Source organism: Marmota monax, unplaced genomic scaffold (genome assembly GCF_021218885.2).
Source record: "Marmota monax isolate L192 unplaced genomic scaffold, Marmota_monax_Labrador192_F-V1.1 WCK01_AAM20220418_F8-fsc00007, whole genome shotgun sequence".
NCBI lineage: Eukaryota > Metazoa > Chordata > Mammalia > Rodentia > Sciuridae > Marmota > Marmota monax.
The window spans coordinates 28024803-28041987 of NW_026692781.1; the positions used below are offsets into that span (position 1 = coordinate 28024803).

Here is a 17185-nt window from a genome sequence, read left to right on the forward strand (position 1 = left end):
ATTGTGGGCAAAAGCACCATTTTGTTTTGTTTTTCCCTACAGGCTACCCTAGGTATAATGATTTAAGCAATATGATTAATGAGACATTAAGCCAAATTCACCATCCCTTGGGCACATTTTCCATTTTACATGACTATGTTATAGGTATTTATGTTATAATTCTACAGGTCATGAGCTTGGCACATGAGAAATCACAGGAGAAAAGGCACAAATATAAGACCTCCACTATAAGGCCTCAAGTATGAGGACATGTTGGCAAGGCAAACACATAATATAAAGAAGAGTTTTTCAGGTAGATATAATATCTATCACAATGATCTTTTTTTTTGAGAAAGAATGCCGTTCAACAAAAGTGAAAGAAGTTCATATGACAGAAGCAGATAAGTCAAGATGAGAAGTAGGTAGACACCAAACTTGCAAAAGTCAGATCATGAATGGTCTTCTAAGTCATTCTGAGGTTTGGAAGCCACTTAAAGGTTTCAAGCAGGGAAGCAATATTCAATCACTAATCCAATACAAATTTATTTATTGTCTCCTATGGACCAGGCACTATACAAGGTGCAGAGACAAAAGAGAGAACAAAACAAAGTCAATTTCTTCACAGAAATTCACTGTCGTTAAGATTCAGGCAAAACAGAGTGTGATAGGTAGCATAAAGAAAAAAACAAAACCATCTATCTCTTGAAGATTTTGTTGGATAGCTGGACAGTGCAAGTCCTATCATTAATTTGGGTGGTTGGTGGCCTGAGGGATTCCCTCATCAAAGGGAGGTATAGGGATGACAGAGTCATGGGTATTTCCTGTGGAAACATTTTCTCTGTGTTTATTGAAATCAGGTGCCAGGATTTCTGTTTACTCTGTTGAGCTACATGGAATTTTCATCCTGGAATTTCTGCCCACCCAAAATAGGGAAGTACTAAAACTCCCTTCAAGGAAAGTGGGAATAGTACCCTTTTGGTTTCATATTGATCCTCCATGACAGGGAAGCTGGCCAAGAGGATGAGAAGTGAGTTAAAGGAAAGTTGTATTCTAAAGCCTTCTGGTGTAGAGTGGACACATGAATTTTACCTTGAATAGTCTCCTTCGTTGCTTTTGTTCTATTGTGGTAAAAATTAAATTGGGTTATATTCCCCACTACGGATGGTTTAGTCTCATCTTTTAGCCTGTTCCTCTGGATATTTTCATATTACTGGATAAACTCTTGTTCCCGTAAGGGGAACTTGCCAAGGCCTGACTGTGTGCCGTCCTCTGTTCCTTCAGAGAGAATCCTCACTGTGAGCCCATCTCTCCTGGAATCCGGCCATGCCACCTACCTGCCACCCTCCAAACTAAAGGACAGGAAGGAGTTACTTGAATGGTATGTGTTTCACTAATTAGATTAAAAGAATATAACCAAATAAATATAAACCTGCATTTTTACCTCACAGACTTTCTCAAGGGTTGGCATCCAAGAGGTGGCAAGGTGGCAGTTCTGAAGAACAACCCACGTTCCTTCCTTGACAGCTTTTTCTAACATCTTCATAGCAATGGGCCCTTGGCCTTGACCAAGAGATAAAGAGCTAAGTTTTGAACCTCCATACCCCTATATAAAAGAGTATTAAAGATGTTATTTAACATCACAGTTTTAGAAGACTCAATATTGTTATTAACAGTAACTCTGTTATAGTTTAATTATGTAGCATCTCTCACAGGTTCAAATGTATACAGCCCTAAAACACTCAAGTAAGCACTTACATAAAATAGAAGTCAATTCACATAGGAAACAATCATGGTAGTATGCAGAAAATTCTTTGGGGTCTTTGGTTGTTGATATAAAAGATAGGAAAAATTAAGACTTTTAATATAAGGAGGAGATGAAAGGAATCATCTCTCTTGAAATAACTCCTAAAATTCAAAGCTGAGAAGAAACCTATGAATAGATCGATGAATGTGTCCTATTTCCTTCAGATCTTTTTTGTGTCTACTGAAAAAAAAATACGAAGAAAGTAAAAAAATTAACCACTAATTTCCACACAAAATTTTCTTTAAAAAATTCTGTGGAAGTGTTTTCTGGTATTAGGTTCTCCTCTATTCTGATTCATCTGTGGCTTCTGGATTTCCATCATTCCACTATAGTTACCAGCAGACTGTCTCTCAGGAAGAGGCCTTGGATGATGATAGCAGGATCTTGGGCCCTTTCTAAATGCCCAAGACTTACTGTCACTCCGTAATACTGCTCCTGGAAGAAGTGGAGATAGCAAGTGAAGACAATGCATGGAGCAGGACCTATACCAGGGCCAGAAGATAATCGTGTGGTCTAATGTGAAAGTGATACAAACAAGAACTAAAAGAGCTCAAGGGTCACCTGCGTCATGTTGATCTGGAGATGTGAGTCCCTCATGAGACTGATACTTTATACCACCTCCACTGTTTCCACTCTAGTCTTACCACAGTTTTTGGTCTTCTTGGAATTTCAACTATTTTGTACACTCAAATCAATTCTGTACACTCAAATGAGGATGGCTTTATATGTTACAGATTAAATCATATAATAAATTATAGATTAGATCATGTCACTTTGTAACTTAAAACCCTACCACATCTTCCCATATTATTCAAAATTCTTACTGTAGCATAAAAAGACTATGAATGTTCTGTTCCTTCACAGATGTCATAACTCATCTCCTCCAATCATGACAGCCATGTCCTAACACTTCTTAAACAAAGTTCAGTTAGACAGTGAATAGTTTAAGATATAAGTATTACATTATGCAAAATAAAATGAATTATGAAAGAATAAATTGACCTAGTAGAAAGCATTTAATCTATAAGCCATCTATAAGTGGGGTCTTTGAAAAGCTACTCAACCTCTCTATATTTCATTAACCTTCTCTGTGAAATGGAGTTCCACCACTTACCACATAGGATTCTTTAAAAATTAAAAGGAAAAAAAAACCATGTTTAATGAGTTAACAGTAGATATTACACACTCAAAGTAGCAGCATTATTTTATATATCTCAGCAGTATTACCACAAAAAGTTATTCTGATTATACCAAAATAGGAAAAAAAAAAAAAACAACTCAGAAATACCCAACTTCTTGTTCATTGTTACTTTGTAGTTCTAGACTGTATGACAAAAGAACTTTTAGTGAACTTATTTGAATTATTTTTAAAGTCTAAAAAAGTAGGTAATAGAACTAATTTGGTAAAGTGACTATAATGAATAATTGTTCTGAAAAGTCAGCAAAGGTCTTCTTTAGAGACTGGAGAAAGGCAGGCTCAATGAAGGTTCACCCTGGGGACACTGTCCAGATTTGAACTTAGTAAGTCAACTCAAGCTCATGAACTGTGCAAATGATGTCACAGAGTTCCCAGCTCACCCCAAAGAAAGGCAAATGCCTCTCAAATCTAAATATTGGCTTTATAATTTTGGTAAGGAGCTATTTTTAGTCCAATGTTGTCATTTAAGCATCATTGTCTTGGGATCCTGTCAACCTCCAGAACCCCAAAGTCTTTTAAGGGCTGAGTGACAATTCTTGCCTTTTCCTCATATCAGAGGATTTCAATTGTAAGAAAATATTGCTTTAAAAATAGTAACATCAGATAACCTTATCTGTTGTAAGGTACCTGGTCATCAGCAAATTTTAGAAGGGCAGCCATTGGATCTGCTCCAGGAGACAGCACGAAAATCAGTGGTGCACAACAGTTACTATCTCCAAATGCCTTGGATAAATCAAAGGGGGGTGGCTCAATGAATGCACGTCCCAATCTGTTGATTATAAATTCTTGCACCATTGGAATAACCTACAAAGATACAAGAATATATTTTAAAGAATAGTCAAAATTTTCCTAAAATATTAAAAAGTTCAGATTTGAAGGAGAACTCTAGATGTTTTAATTAGGTATTCCTCATTCTTCTTCCTGCCCAGTACTGTGGATTGAACGCAGGGCCTTACATATGCGAGGAAAGCACCATACCACTGATTTACACTCCTAGATCTTTTAAAATCTATTTTTGAGAGATGGTCTTGCAAAATTGCTCAGGCTGGCCTTGGGATGGTCCTGCCTCAGCCTCCCAAGTAGCTGGTATTAAAGCCATGTGCCTCGTCACATGGCTATGTAGGCATTCTTTAATGGTGGAGAGTTAAAGCTGTCACTGTGTACATAAATGTGTTTCAGATAGAAAAAAGTTATCAATGAATTAAATAACAGATAATGAGTCGTAACTGACACCCAATTCAAAGGCATCTTTCTTCCTTTTAATGAATATTCAAGAGTTGATAGGTAAAGAAGAAAAGGAAACTAAATTCTAAAGTTTTAAAACAATGATTATGTTCCCAAAGCCCAAACTCAACAGTAGAAAGTTTCATGTAAGTTATACAAAGTTTCCCACACTATCAAGGATGGATTGATAGGGCTTGGGGATGTAGCTCAGTGCTAGATGGCTTGCCTAGCATGCCCAAGGCCCTGTGTTCCATCCCCGTATCAAAACCCCCCATCACCACCAAAAAACAAAAAAAGAGAGAGATTAATATAGTTGGGGAAGGAAAATAAGGAAGAGGAGGAAGGGTGAAAAAAGAAGGAGGGGGAGGGGAGGGGGAGAAGAAGGGAGTTGTTATGGGAGTTTCGTAAAATGGAAACAAGTCATATACCACCCCCCACCCCTGAAAACAGACAAAACTCTACTGTGTAGGGTTTCTAATAGCATGCCTGATAATTTTCTGGGAACCTGTTTGAGAAAGAGCATAAGTCTGTGGCTTGGGTCTCTGCTATGTGGTCCCTTCCAGGTACTGGTGCAGGAGTGGAATTGTGTTAACAGTGCAGTTATTCCTTTATTCTGATGAGGAGTCTGCACCTGGCATCTCCATTGATGGTACTAGCTAATCAAGACCCAAGTGTGACTGGAACAAGTGATACAGGTGGGTTTACAAAAACAGTATCCCTGTATCTACTTTAACAAATTATATAAAATTTCTCCCTCCAACTATATAAACTCTTCCCTCAAACATCCTTTGTTCACACTTGCTCTTTCTTCATATTGCTGGTTCCCCCATTAAGGAACACAATAAAACTCCCTTGAACTGTGCTCAACATCAATTTGCTTTGTCAGCAAAAAGCAAAAGTAGTTGAATATGGGGAAAGAAAAGCATAATAAAAAGGAAGCATAGATTGCCAGAAGGAAAAAAATAAGATAAAATTTAGTGAGACACCAGTGCATATTTTTCCTGACATTATTCTCTTATTTGTAGATTTATTTGTGTTTTTCATTTGAGACTTTTTAAAAATAGGTAAAAACAAATATCAATGGATCTTTCTCCAAGAAAATAAAATATTTAAGTTTTAAGCTGGGTAAATTAATAACATTCTTTAAATTTCTACCACACTTAATGAAGAAATCAAAACATTTGTTTAATTGTAGGAAGACATGGACATGGGAGCCAATGGACAATGTCTCCTGCTTGACTTTATAAGAGCTGTAGGCATGTCCTTGAAGAGTGTAGTTGAGAAAGAGCCCTGCATTTGTTAACACAGTCCTTGATCCACTGAAAGAGTTTTCAGGCCTTCCTTACTCTGTTAAATACTGAATTTTCTCCTTTGCATAAAAGACAACTAAGCTGAATTAACAATTCCATGTTAAAATATTGAAATACTGTAGACTTCTTTAAAACTGCTACTTTAGAGTTAAAAATATAATTTTCATTTCATATCTACTTGCCATGATCAATGTTTGCATTCACTTTGAAAATAAATAGAAGTAACTGATGTGCATGTGGACAACATTATGAACAGTTTGTCTAATTTTAATTTGTCTCCTAAGTAGTTACTACCAAATATACTTTTTATCCTGCTCAAAAATATAAATATTGACATGTATGTGTGTATATATATATATGCACCAAAATTTAGGTCATAAATACTTGCTATCTATTTTCTGGTATTACAAATTGATTGATTCCTTTTCACAGAATGTTGTGAGCACTACTTAAAAGTTTAAAATAAAAATCCTAGTTTTAGATAAGACTCTATCAAAGTAAACAAATTTTAGAAGAACAAGGGTTATCTTAGGAAAAGGAGTAATTGAAAATATTTTTTGAAGGCCCAGAATCACTCCAAATGAATACTGGCTTATATCCAAGGATGGAATTCTGTGAATACACAACACTCCCAAGTTGGGTTAGCAATTAAACTAGCCGCAATTTTTTCAACTTGGAGAACACTGCAGGAGCAATTTGCAAGTGGCCAAGTAACTTAAAAAGATAGCCTCCTCTGGAAAAAATTATAAGTATCTTCAAACTCCAGTTGTATGTACTTTGGAACATCTATTTTACTTCAGGTTTCTAAGTAAAAATCAGTGATTTTCACATTGCCTTTAAAAAATCAGTCCCTGTGTTTGCGTGTGTTTGTGCTACGTATGTGATCGATGGTATTGGGGGTGTTGGAAGCTAAGAACTATGGGAAAAATATCCCAAATTTATATTAGACTTTTTAATTTGTCCCAATATTTTCCTAGATTCCCTCAAGCATGGAAAAGGTATGGATGAGTGAAAACACATTTATAAATGCTGAGAAAGCAAGGACTTACTTAACAAGATGTATTGTTCATGCAAAATTGGTATCTATTGAATGAACAAATGTATAAAAAAATCAAGATGCTTACTTTTATGAGGGTGAGGGTTCTAGTTACAGAATTTCTAAACAAAAAAATCAATAATAAATTCATTTATACATAATGTTTTATTTCTAGATAGAGTTTGTTCATGTTTCAGATATTTTGAATTATCAGATGCCAAGCTATTGCAGTAATATTAAAAATATCCTAATTGCCTGGTCAGGCTTTGTCCTTGTCTTTCTCTTTATTATTATTATTTTTATCCTATAGCTGGTCTTTTCTCATAGATTAAAAAATAGAATAAATACTAACAAAAGGAAGCAAAACACTGATCTTATAACCTCTTCCTCCCACAGCTAACTTCCCTAAGTTTTACAAACACAGTGAAAAGCATGCAAGTTTTAAGTGTGTGATTGTACTTGTCACAGGTCTGGGATACAAATAGTCCTGCTATTGGGAAATTCAAGCTGGCGTTAGTCATTGTGCACAGGCAAGCATAGGTGACATGGTGAAGGGCTTCTTCTGTCTGTCAGCTCTTGAGAACAAAGTAAGGGATGCTCACCTGAAAGCCTGCAGAGACAAACTGCACTGTTGCACTTATAATGTTAAAAATGAACAAAATTTAGTTTCTACCAAGACTGAACTGTTAGTTCCCAAGGCCAATAAAGCACTGCTAGCTATTCAGTTTGCAAGGTAATAGAACTGGGTCTCATGCAATCTGATTATGCCAGCATTAGGTTGGTATAATGAAATCTGTCAGTAACAAAAATTACAGACTAATTTAGGCAACCATCTTCCCAAAGACAGAAATGAGGTTTGTGATCTTCTATGTGTACTTTTCTGTGTATTGCAAATTCCTATGGGATTTATCTGGGGTCAGAGAAACATATTAACTTATATTTGACAAGTTTCTTATTGAAAGCTGATTAATTAGATTTTTGTTTACAGTTCAGGAGGACAGAACTATGGCTAGAAGCTCGTCATTTTGTAAATGAGCTCAAAACATTTCACATGTCAATATTTATCCACTTGATGTGTTTCTTTTTTCATTAAAACACTATAAACTGTTTAATTTTAAAGGAAAGTGCAAGACCACTTCATTTTTCCTACTGGTGATTTAGTGAGAATCATTCATGTTTTCCCAAACTTGAGAATTAGAGAGCTTGGCATTTGTGGCTTCTCACTACTGAGTTGGGTTGGGTTGAGGAGAGAGAAATGGAAAGGAGACCCACTCCAAAAGAGTATACTGACAAAGTCTACTGTAAGCCAGAGATCAATCAATTGCCAATTTGCCTAGTGGGCATATCTATTATCTTTTGACTTACAGACAGCAAAGAAATATAGACTACCAGCTTAAATATTAGCCTCTATACCACTACTCCTTTCCCTGAATACATACAACAAATGTTATAAGACAGGGTGCTGAAGTATTGGGTGGAACAGCTGACAGAAGTTATGAAAACAAGTTTAACCTCCACTGATTTAAAAGCAAACAAACAAACAGCATACAAACCAAAAGAAAAAAATACCCCAAACAACAACAAAACCTCAACTCAAATTCCCTCTGATACACTTTGAGAAGAGACTGAATATGGAAGGTAATACTTGTTCTCTTTGCTAGCTCAATATATTTTCAGATTAAACTGTCAAGTTTTTTAAAATGTAAAACTAGGGAAGAGATATTTGTAGATGAAACTGACAACAGGAAATGGCTCATTAAATCACTTTTTGAGGGGTGGGGTACTGGGGACTGAACTCAGGGGCACCTGGCCACTGAACCACACATCCCCAGCCCTATTCTGTATTTTATTTAGAGACAGGGTCTCACTGAGTTGCTTAGCCCCTCGCCATTCCTAAGGCTGGCTTTGAACTCATGATCCTCCTGTCTCAGCCTCCCACGCTGCTGGGATTACAGACATGCACTACCGAGCCCGGCTTCCTTCATCACTTTTAATCAAACAACATAAATCATGAACTGAAGCTTGTTTTTCAAATATTGAGGAGGAAAGGTCAGTGGTGTGTATTAAGTCATTTTGGTGTAATAGTCTTTAGGTTGGAAAACAAAGTAAAAAGCTAAAAATGTTAATAAGAGGTAAATTATAGGAAAAAATCATGTTAAACAAGTTTGAAGCATTTAATTTTTCTCCCATATTTAATGCTTAAAGTGAAGTGTTAAAGTGAAGCTTACCACTAAAGTTTTAGTGAAAATTCTTTTTTAAAAAAGGTAAGGCCATCAAGGGGGAAGATGTTTTACTGGTTTCAAAATGAACATCAAATGCTGGGATTGTTTCCTTCCAGCTCCTAACAGCAGGACTTTCATGGGCCCTAGGCACTTCGTGGGCTCCATCTTCCATTAAAAAAAAAAATTGAGACAGCGCTGCAGTTTCTGCCAGACGCGCAAGCACCGCACTCAGGGCTGAATTCTGGGTTCGAGACGGGGAAGGAAGCGGTCCATCTCGGTTCTCCACACCGGTCAGACCACAGAGGAGGCCAGCAGCCACCATGTTGGTAAACTGACGTCACCACACCTGTTTTTGACTGACCGCAGCTCATTCAGCCATAGAACAGGTAATTTCAGGCTGCAATTCGCCTGCGGCTTGCAGACAGATTGCTAGGGTTCAGCGCCTGGGGGCTTCTTAAAATCTGATCTTATCGGAGTGAACACGGAGCGCGGGGCGGCCGAGTTCCGGCTCCCGGAACCGTCCCGGAACCGCCCTGGCTCCGGGCTGCGGAGCCTGCGGAGGCTGCTTCTTGGACCCTGCTAATATCAGAGCAAACACGAAACACCAAGAAGCCGAATTCCAGCTCCCGGAACTGAGCCCGCGGGGACTGCTTCTTGGAGCTTACACTTATAGGAGCTTACACCGAGCACAGAGCGGCCGAGTTCCGGCTCCCGGAACCGTCCCGGAACCGCCCTGGCTCAGGGCTGCGGAGCCCGCGGAGGCTGCTTCTTGGACCCTGCTACTATCAGAGCATACACCAAGCACTAAGCGGCCGAATTCCGGCTCCCGGAACTGAGCCCGCGGGGGCTGCTTCTTGGAGCTTACACTTATAGGAGCTTACACCGAGCACGGAGCGGCCGAGTTCCGGCTCCCGGAACTTCCCTGGACCGGGGCTAGGAGCCCGCGGAAACTGTGTCTCGGTCCGGGTCCTGCTGAGGGCAGGTCAGGACTCACCCATTGCTTGGGTTGCCTGGCAAGGGGAACGAAATGCTGCCATTCGCATAGGATACCAACATGGCAGAGATCTGATGTCAGCAGAAAGCGGTGGAGGAGAGATCTTCATCAATACCAGCGGTGACATAAGCAGTTGGTCTCCTGGTAAGGGGGGTGAGGCTCAGTCACCCGAGTCTCCTCAATTTGTCCTCGAGCCAGAGGGAAGGAGCCGGGCCGCCGCCAGCCCCCGGAGCAGGCCCAGCGGCTCGCCAGCGTGGTGACCGCGTGACCCCAATTGGAGAGGGGGCGGAGCGGAGCCGCCACCCACACCCGCCAGGTGGGCAGACCCACGACCCAGTAGTACATGGGCGTGGTAGGAGGGGCAGGGCAGAGCCGCCCTTCGCGCTTGCAAGGTAAACAGACCTGTGACAGCCTGGCGGGTCAGGCCCAGTGGCCTGCCAGTGTGGTACACACGTCACCCCAACTCGAGTAGGGGCAGAGCAGATCCTTATCCCACGCCCTGATCAGGCCCTGCCGGTGTGGTGGTCACGTGACCCCAATTGGAGTGGGGGTGGAGCGGAACCGCCACCCGTGCCCGCAGGGTGAGCAGACCAGTGATCAACCTGCAGATCAGGCCCAGGGGTCCGCAGGCGTGGTAGGAGGGGCAGGGCAGATCCGCCGCCCGCGCCTTCAAGGTAGGCAGACCTACAACAGACCGGCGGATCAGGCCCAGGAGCCTGCCGGCGGGGTACAAACACCACCCTAATTGGAGTAGTGACAGAGCAGAGTCGCCTCCCTTGCCAGGAACAGACCCAGCATCCTGCAGGCGGGGTAGTCACGACACCCCAATTGGAGTAGGGGCAAAGCAGAGCCTCCACCCGTGCCTGAAAGGTGGGCAGATCTGCGACCGACCAGCGGGACAGGCCCAGTGGCCTGCTGGTACGACAGACACGTCACCCCAATTGGAGTAGGGGCAGAACAGAGCCGCCACCAGCTCCCAGAACAGGCCCAGTGACCTGCCGGCGTGGTAGCCACGACACCCCAATTGGAATAAGGAGAGAGCAGAGCCGCCGCCCGCACCTGCAGGAAAGATACGCAAGCAGTATGAAAAGACAAGGAAAGAAAGGACCACAAGCAATGCAGGTCAACGCAACTTTAGAAGAGGTAACAGCTGCAGCAGATGGAATGTCAGATAAAGAATTCAGGATATACATGCTTCAGATGATCTGGAGTATCAAGGAAGACATTAAACAGCAAAATCAGACAATGAAAGATCACTTCGACAACGAATTACGCAAACAAATCCAGGAAGCAAAGGATCAACTATACAGGGAGATAGAGGTTATAAAAAACAAGCAATCAGAAATCCTAGAAATGCAGGAAGCAATAAACCAACTTAAAAACTCAATGGAGAATACTACCAACAGAGTAGAACACTTAGAAGATAGAACATCAGACAATGAAGACAAAGTATTTCAACTGGAAAAGAACATAGACAGCTCAGCAAGACTGTTAAGAAACCATGAGCAGAACATCCAAGAAATATGGGATAACATTAAGAGACCAAACTTAAGAGTCATTGGGATACAGGAAGGTACAGAGCTCCAAACCAAAGGAATGAGCAGTCTATTCAATGAAATAATACAAGAAAACTTCCCAGACTTGAAGAATGAGACAGAATCCCAAATCCTAGAAGCCTACAGGACGCCGAATGTGCAAAATCATAAGAGATCCACACCTAGACACATTATAATGAAGATGCCCAACATACAGAATAAGGAGAGAATTTTAAAAGCTACAAGAGAAAGGAAGCAGATTACATTTAGGGGCAAGCCAATCAGGATAACAGCTGATCTTTCAACACAGACTCTGAAAGCTAGAAGATCCTGGAATAACATATTTCAAACACTGAAAGATAATGGGTTCCAACCAAGAATTGTGTATCCAGCGAAATTAAGCTTCAGGATGGAGAATGAAATTAAAACCTTCCACGATAAACAAAAGTTTAAAGAATTCGCAGCTAGAAAACCATCTCTTCAAAACATCCTAGCCAAAGTATTACAGGAAGAGGAAATGGAAAATAACAATGAAAACCAACAGTGGGAGGTAGGACAGTAAAGGGGGGGGGAAACAATCAAAGAGGAAAACAAACAATGTTTAGTAACAGAAATAAACAAATATGGCTGGAAGAACAACCCATATCTCAATAATAACCCTAAATGTTAATGGCTTAAACTCACCAATTAAGAGACACAGGCTAGTAGAATGGATCACAAAACAAGACCCAACAATATGCTGCCTACAGGAGACGCATTTGATAGGAAAAGACATACATAGGCTGAAGGTGAAAGGTTGGGAAAAATCATATCACTCATATGGACTTCGGAAACAAGCAGGCGTGTCCATACTCATATCAAATAAAATAGATTTCAAGCCAAAGTTAATCAAAAGAGATAAAGAGGGACACTACATACTGCTTAAGGGAACCATACACCAACAAGACATAACAATCATAAATATTTATGCCCCAAACAATGGTGCAGCTATGTTCGTCAAACAAACTCTTCTCAAGTTCAAGAGTCTAATAGACCACCACACCATAATCATGGGAGACTTCAACACACCTCTCTCGCCACTGGACAGATCTTCCAAACAAAAGTTGAATAAGGAAACTATAGAACTCAATAACACTATTAATAACCTAGACCTAATTGACATATATAGAGTATACCACCCAACATCAAGCAGTTACACTTTTTTCTCAGCAGCACATGGATCCTTCTCAAAAATAGATCATATATTATGTCACAGGGCAACTCTTAGACAATATAAAGGAGTAGAGATATTACCATGCATCTTATCTGATCATAATGGAATGAAACTGAAAATCAACGATAAAAGAAGGAAGGAAAAAGCATACATCAATTGGAGAATGAACAATAGGTTACTGAATGATCAATGGGTTATAGAAGACATCAAGGAGGAAATTAAAAAATTCTTAGAGATAAATGAAAACACAGACACAACATATCGGAATCTATGGGACACATTGAAAGCAGTTCTAAGAGGAAAATTCATTGCTTGGAGTTCATTCCTTAAAAAAAGAAAAAACCAACAAATAAATGATCTCATACTTCATCTAAAATCCTTGAAAAGAAGAGCAAAACAACAGCAAAAGAAGTAGAAGGCAAGAAATAATTAAAATCAGAGCTGAAATTAATGAAATCGAAACAAAAGAAACAATTGAAAAAATTGACAAAACTAAAAGTTGGTTCTTTGAAAAAATAAACAAAATCGACAGACCCTTAGCGATGCTAGTGAAGAGAAGAAGAGAGAGAACTCAAATTACTAGCATACGGGATGAAAAAGGCAATATCACAACAGACACTTCAGAAATACAGAAGATAATCAAAAACTATTTTGAATCCTTATACTCCAATAAATTAGAAGATAGTGAAGGCATAGATAAATTTCTTAAGTCATATGATCTGCCCAGATTGAGTCAGGAGGATATAGAAAACCTAAACAGACCAATATCAATTGAGGAGATAGAAGAAACCATCAAAAGACTACCAACTAAGAAAAGCCCAGGTCCCGATGGGTATACAGCAGAATTTTACAAAACCTTTAAAGAAGAACTAATACCAATACTTTTCAAGCTACTTCAGGAAATAGAAAAGGAGGGAGAACTTCCAAATTCATTCTATGAGGCCAACATCACCCTGATACCTAAACCAGACAAAGACACTTCAAAGAAAGAAAACTACAGACCAATATCTCTAATGAACCTAGATGCAAAAATCCTCAATAAAATTCTGGCGAATCGGATACAAAAACATATAAAAAAAATTGTACACCATGATCAAGTAGGATTCATCCCTGGGATGCAAGGCTGGTTCAATATACGGAAATCAATAAATGTTATTCACCACATCAATAGACTTAAAAATAAGAACCATATGATCATCTCGATAGATGCGGAAAAAGCATTTGACAAAGTACAGCATCCCTTTATGTTCAAAACTCTAGAAAAACTAGGGATAACAGGAACATACCTCAATATTGTAAAAGCAATCTATGCTAAGCCTCAGGCTAGCATTATTCTGAATGGAGAAAAACTGAAGGCATTCCCTCTAAAATCTGGAACAAGACAGGGATGCCCTCTCTCTCCACTTCTCTTCAACATAGTTCTCGAAACACTGGCCAGAGCAATTAGACAGACGAAAGAAATTAAAGGCATAAAAATAGGAAAAGAAGAAATTAAATTATCACTATTTGCAGATGATATGATTCTATATCTAGCAGACCCAAAAGGCTCTACAAAGAAACTATTAGAGCTAATAAATGAATTCAGCAAAGTGGCAGGATTTAAAATCAACACGCATAAATCAAAGGCATTCCTGTATATCAGCGACAAATCCTCTGAAATGGAAATGAGGACAACCACTCCATTCAAAATATCTTCAAAAAAATAAAATACTTGGGAATCAACCTAACAAAAGAGGTGAAAGACTTATACAATGAAAACTACAGAACCCTAAAGAGAGAAATAGAAGAAGATCTTAGAAGATGGAAAAATATACCCTGTTCATGGATAGGCAGAACTAACATCATCAAAATGGCGATATTACCAAAAGTTCTCTATAGGTTTAATGCAATGCCAATCAAAATCCCAATGGCATTTCTTGTAGAAATAGAGAAAGCAATCATGAAATTCATATGGAAAAATAAAAGACCCAGAATAGCAAAAACAATGCTAGGCAGGAAGTGTGAATCAGGCGGTATAGCGATACCAGACTTCAAACTATACTACAGAGCAATAGTAACAAAAACAGCATGGTACTGGTGCCAAAACAGGCGTGTGGACCAATGGTACAGAATAGAGGACACAGAAACCAATCCACAAAACTACAACTATCTTATATTTGATAAAGGGGCTAAAAGCATGCAATGGAGGAAGGATAGCATCTTCAACAAATGGTGCTGGGAAAACTGGAAATCCATATGCAACAAAATGAAACTGAATCCCTTTCTCTCGCCATGCACAAAAGTGAATTCAAAATGGATCAAGGAACTTGATATCAAATCAGAGACGCGCCGTCTGATAGAAGAAAAAGTTGGCTACGATCTACAGTCGGTGGGGTCGGGCTCCAAATTCCTCAATAGGACACCCATAGCACAAAAGTTAATAACTAGAATCAACAAATGGGACTTACTCAAACTAAGAAGTTTTTTCTCAGCAAAAGAAACAATAAGAGAGGTAAATAGGGAGCCTACATCCTGGGAACAAATCTTTACTCCTCACACTTCAGATAGAGCCCTGGTATCCAGAGTATACAAAGAACTCAAAAAATTAGACAATAAGAGAACAAACAACCCAATCAACAAATGGGCCAAGGACCTGAACGGACACTTCACAGAGGAGGACATACAGTCAATCAACAAGTACATGAAAAAATGCTCAACATCTCTAGCTGTCAGAGAAATGCAAATCAAGGCCACCCTGAGATACCATCTCACTCCAGTAAGATTGGCAGCCATTAGGAAGTCAAACAACAACAAGTGCTGGCGAGGATGTGGGGAGGGGGGTGCACTTGTACATTGCTGGTGGGACTGCAGATTGGTGCAGCCAATTTGGAAAGCAGTATGGAGATTTCTTGGAAAGCTGGGAATGGAGCCACCATTTGACCCAGCTATTCCCCTTCTTGGTCTATTCCCTAAAGACCTAAAGAGAGCGTGCTACAGGGACACTGCTACATCGATGTTCATAGCAGCACAGTTCACAATAGCAAGACTGTGGAACCAACCTAGATGCCCTTCAATAGACGAATGGATAAAAAAAATGTGGCATTTATACACAATGGAGTATTACTCTGCATTAAAAAATGACAAAATCATAGAATTTACAGGGAAATGGATGGCATTAGAGCGGATTATGCTGAGTGAAGCTAGCCAATCCCTAAGAAACAAATGCCAAATGTCTTCTTTGATATAAGGAAAGTAACTAAGAACAGAGTAGGGACGAAGAACAGGAGAAGAAGATTAACATTTAACAGGGATGAGAGGTGGGAGGGAAAGGGAGAGAGAAGGTAAATTGCACGGTAATGGAAGGAGACCCTCAGGGTTATACAGTGGAGGGGGTAGAGAGAGAGGAGGGGAGGGGAGGGGAGAGGTGGGGAGGGGGGAGGGTGGATGATGGGAAAGGCAGCGGAGCACAACAGACACTAGTATGGCAATTTGTAAATCAATGGCTGTGTAACTGATGTGAATCTGCAATCTGTGTATGGGGTGAAGGTGGGAGTTCATAACCCACTAGAATCAAAGTGTGGAATATGATATGTCAAGAAATTTGTAATGTTTTGAACAACCCACAATAAAAAATTAAAAAAAAAAAAATTGAAAATTATATTTTACAGTTGCTTTTGTATAAAGACAAATTTAATACACGTTGGAGAAAATATTCTGTTTTAAAATAAATTTTATTCATGGATCACCTAAAAGTATCATGGGCCCACTGAGCTGAATGGATACCCGGGCCCTGGCTAAGAACAGATTGCCAACCCATGTAAGAACAAGGTGTGTTCACTGAGCAGACTGTGGCTCCAAGAGGAAAAAACATCTCTATGCCATGCTATCACTGAGGTATACAAAAACATTTTTTAAACTATAGTATTTTAACCATTTATGTACTGTTTTGTTATTGTGGTTAGAATGGAGGAAATACCTGATATTTCCTAATTCAAGTTATAAATACAGTAAGTTTTGAAATAATTATGTAAAGCTTTTGTAGAGTATCAATGGACAATTGGGATATGTTCTCAAAAATCTCCCAATGTATCTGTAGTTTATATTTTTCAGAGTATACTAGTATCTTACTCTGTGATATGGTCAATATATTAAGGTGAATATATTTTATATAGACTATAATACAAAGAAGGATATAGATGAGTATCCTATACAAATCCATCTCCTGATTTGTTGGTTATATAGTTTATGATTTAAAGAAATTAAAAGTAACATTATTGATATTTTCCTTTGTCATCAACAATGATGAATATCTTAAAAATAACATTTGACTTGCTTTTTAAAGGCTGACTATATATATATAGTCATTACATATATGTATATATGTATACACACGTGTGTGTGTGTGTATACAGAGAGAGAGAGAGTAATTCAAGGCATCTAAAAAAAAAACTAGTATAGTAACTTGATGTTAATGCCATTGACTAATTTCCCCAAAGTAATAAATAAAATGAGTAAAAATGAGACTATAACATGTAAACAAGAGAAGATTATGAGGTATGGGAAACATGAGATATAAAGAAGAGTCATGAAATAAATAAAACTAAAAAATATAAGCTAATTAGTCACTTAGAATGATTTTAGTAAACACACAAACTTTTTGAAAAATGGCTACATTAAAAGGAAGCGGAATA

At 39.1% G+C, this 17185-nt stretch overlaps 1 protein-coding gene across 3 annotated transcripts in view; it reads right to left on the minus strand.

The window, feature by feature from the left end:
- Positions 1-17185, minus strand: part of Dnah7 (dynein axonemal heavy chain 7) — a 345957-nt gene that overhangs the window by 44627 nt on the left and 284145 nt on the right. For all 3 annotated transcript variants that reach the window (XM_046447272.2, XM_046447271.2, XM_058580336.1), the window contains 2 exons: positions 3609-3785; positions 1421-1582 (listed from right to left, as the gene is read on the minus strand). In XM_046447272.2, coding sequence (XP_046303228.1) covers positions 1421-1582; positions 3609-3785 — 339 coding nt within the window. The remainder of the gene's footprint in view (positions 1-1420; positions 1583-3608; positions 3786-17185) is intronic.